General features: G+C 34.4%; 1 protein-coding gene across 1 annotated transcript; it reads left to right on the top strand.

Moving 5' to 3' along the window:
- The first annotated feature begins 251 nt into the window (after positions 1-251).
- LOC132607000 (jasmonate-induced oxygenase 3-like) lies at positions 252-2,626 on the top strand. Its single transcript, XM_060320784.1, has 3 exons — positions 252-856; positions 1,392-1,725; positions 2,220-2,626. The coding sequence occupies exons 1-3, from the start codon at positions 357-359 to the stop codon at positions 2,466-2,468; spliced, it is 1,083 nt and encodes a 360-aa protein (XP_060176767.1). The 5' UTR covers positions 252-356; the 3' UTR covers positions 2,469-2,626.
- The last annotated feature ends 291 nt before the right edge of the window (positions 2,627-2,917 follow it).

Here is a 2,917-nt window from a genome sequence, read left to right on the forward strand (position 1 = left end):
TATTATTTTCTTGCTTCTGCGAGCCACCCCTTTCGCTGTGCCAACTCTCTTTTTCCCTCTGTTGATTAATCAATATAGAAGTCATATGACGTTGCATTAATTAGGATTTTACTTTTTCATCTTAATACCTGCAAATAATCCTTTACAATTACAAGTAGCCAGTGAGGGACCTAGCGATACAGATAACAAGTTCATCACGGCGCCGGAATTGAACTCTTCACTTTTCCATTTTGCATTATAAATATGTCTCAATATCATCCCATGCATTATCCTCATCCTTCAATAAACAATAAGAACACCCTTTAATTTCTTTCCCTTTTTTTCTTCTTCTTCTTCTTCAACAGTGACACTAAACTATGAGTCTTTTACAAAGCTGGCCTGAGCCAATTATCCGTGTCCAATCTTTGTCCGAAAGCGGCATCCGAAAAATCCCCGATCGTTTCGTAAAGCCGCTTTCGGACAGGCCATATAATTTCACGGACACGAGAACCTCATCTGTTAATGTCCCGTTAATAGACCTCGAAAACCTTAATTCCTCGAACGAGTTTGTCCGTAAGGAAACACTTGACCTCGTTTCCCACGCTTGTCGTGAGTGGGGTTTCTTTCAAGTGGCTAACCACGGGGTTAGCCACGAACTGATGGAGAAAACTCGCGCTATTTGGCGCGAGTTTTTCCAGCTTCCCTTTGAGGAGAAGCAAAAATTCGCGAACTCGCCCGTCACTTATGAAGGGTACGGTAGCCGTATTGGGATGGAGGTAGGTGCCAAATTGGACTGGTGCGATTATTTCTTCCTTCATTATCTTCCGGAAGCTTTGAAGGACGAAAAAAAATGGCCTTGTCTTCCAGTTTCATGCAGGTATATCCTACTCAATATCTACACCAAATCAATAATTAATGCATAATATGTGTTTTGCATGCATACTTTAATTTGCACTTGATCATGATTAATTTTTATACTATCCCACCTCCTTTTTTACTGAGCTATAGTAAGTTAATATATTTTAACGTAATTTTTTTGTCAGTTGACCATACCTACGTGATTGTAATAAATTAGCAGTCTCCATTTTTCTTTCCATGATTTGCTCTTCAATAAGTTTCTCTTGCTCTTTTATCATGTAAAGTTCGCATATATTTATATTTTAACCAAATATTTATGCAAGGAAATATTTTTGTTCTGACATGTGTGGATAACTACTAATTGATGGATCGGAGGATTCAGAAATTTCACTAAGCTGATTCAGATAGACATGGAATTTAACATTTACTATAAATATATAAAATAATTTTGACGTGAAATCTTTCTTTTTCTTTTTACTTTATGTTAATTATACATTTTTATAAAGATAATTTTTTTTTATTTTTACTTTATGTAAATATTTTATTATCTCTAGGAAATTGGTCGCAGAATATGGTCAAGAATTGGTGAAACTAAGCAGAAGGTTAACTAAGATTTTATCGATAAACCTTGGATTAAATGAGGATTATATACACAAAAGCTTTGGAGGAGATTGTGAAACTAGTGCATGCTTAAGGGCAAATTTTTACCCAAAATGTCCAGAGCCAGACCTTACACTTGGGCTCTCTCCCCACTCGGACCCTGGTGGCATCACCCTTCTCCTCCCTGACACCGATATCGCCGGCCTCCAAATCCGCCGTGACAATAACTGGCTAACTGTTAAACCTATTCCTAATGCCTTCATTGTCAATGTTGGAGATCAAATCCAGGTAATTAACTCTCTGATCACTTCTATTGTTTTTTCTCTTAGCTAAAAAAGGAGTACTTACGTTTAATTTTCAGAAAAATTATTTAGTAAACAGTAGTAACATGCCGAGAGCACTTTTTATTTTAATTTTAAATAAGCTAAAACACTTGAGATCCCATATCCATGGAGCTAGTCTCACCATAATATGCTCTTGATTTTGCTGTTACAATAGGTAAGAATTTGTATCTGCATAAATACAAATACTTTACTTAAGTGTGACAAAAAAAAAAACGTAATTCTTTACTTTACCATACATGAGTAAAGTACAGTTACCTAATGTGACCAAAAATAGTTTTGTGACTATTGTTATAGTGTGTAATAGTTCAGTGTTCATATGTAAAATATTTCCTTAGATAAAAAATATCACAAAGAACTACTCAAATGGTTAGAGGCACTATATAGTACATTTTTATGTTTTATTTGCACATAACTTCATCTTAATAATGGCTACATCAGGTGTTGAGTAATGCAATATACAAAAGCGTGGAGCACAGGGTAATTGTTAATTCGAACAAAGAGAGGGTTTCCTTAGCATTCTTCTATAATCCTGGAGGTCACACACTCATCAAGCCTGCTGATGAACTCGTGACAAACGATTGTCCTGCTTTATATTCTCCAATGACGTTCAATGAGTATAGATCTTTCATCAGAATCAAGGGTCCTTGTGGCAAATCTCAAATTGAATCACTTAAGTCCCCTAGATAATTTAATTATTTTTCGTGCTTGGAATTAAAGTCCTTAATTATGTGATGCTCTATATATAAATATGTCCATTATATTGCTTAATTAATGTACTAAGTAAGCTCTTGTCTAATATGCTTTTACTTTCAATCATGAGGAAATATAAGAGAATATTATAATCCCATGCTTCTTACATATTGCATCTGCTAAATTCAACTTCTTTATGCTAAACTGGCACTATTCTCTATTGTTCTTTTCTTTTTTTTCCCCAAATCTTTTTACTCAGTAGTAGATGTTTTAAGTTATATACATCATTAAGATAAAGAATTTCATACACTATTAGATCACACCAAGGACATTTACATGTAAGTCTCTTTAAAATGTGGTATTTGTAACCTTAAAAATAAGACACCGCCTGTTTGAACAAGCGAAGGTAACATGATAATGTAAAAAAAAATAAAAAAAAATGTAAG

The sequence above is a fragment of the Lycium barbarum genome, chromosome 8 (genome assembly GCF_019175385.1).
Source record: "Lycium barbarum isolate Lr01 chromosome 8, ASM1917538v2, whole genome shotgun sequence".
NCBI lineage: Eukaryota > Viridiplantae > Streptophyta > Magnoliopsida > Solanales > Solanaceae > Lycium > Lycium barbarum.

Excerpts from the sequence above, each read along its gene's own strand:
- LOC132607000 (XM_060320784.1), top strand. The coding sequence starts at position 357 with ATGAGTCTTTTACAAAGCTGGCCTGAGCCAATTATCCGTGTCCAATCT. Across the intron at positions 857-1,391 it reads TGTCTTCCAGTTTCATGCAG|GAAATTGGTCGCAGAATATG; the intron begins GTATATCCTACT and ends TATTATCTCTAG. Across the intron at positions 1,726-2,219 it reads ATGTTGGAGATCAAATCCAG|GTGTTGAGTAATGCAATATA; the intron begins GTAATTAACTCT and ends TGGCTACATCAG.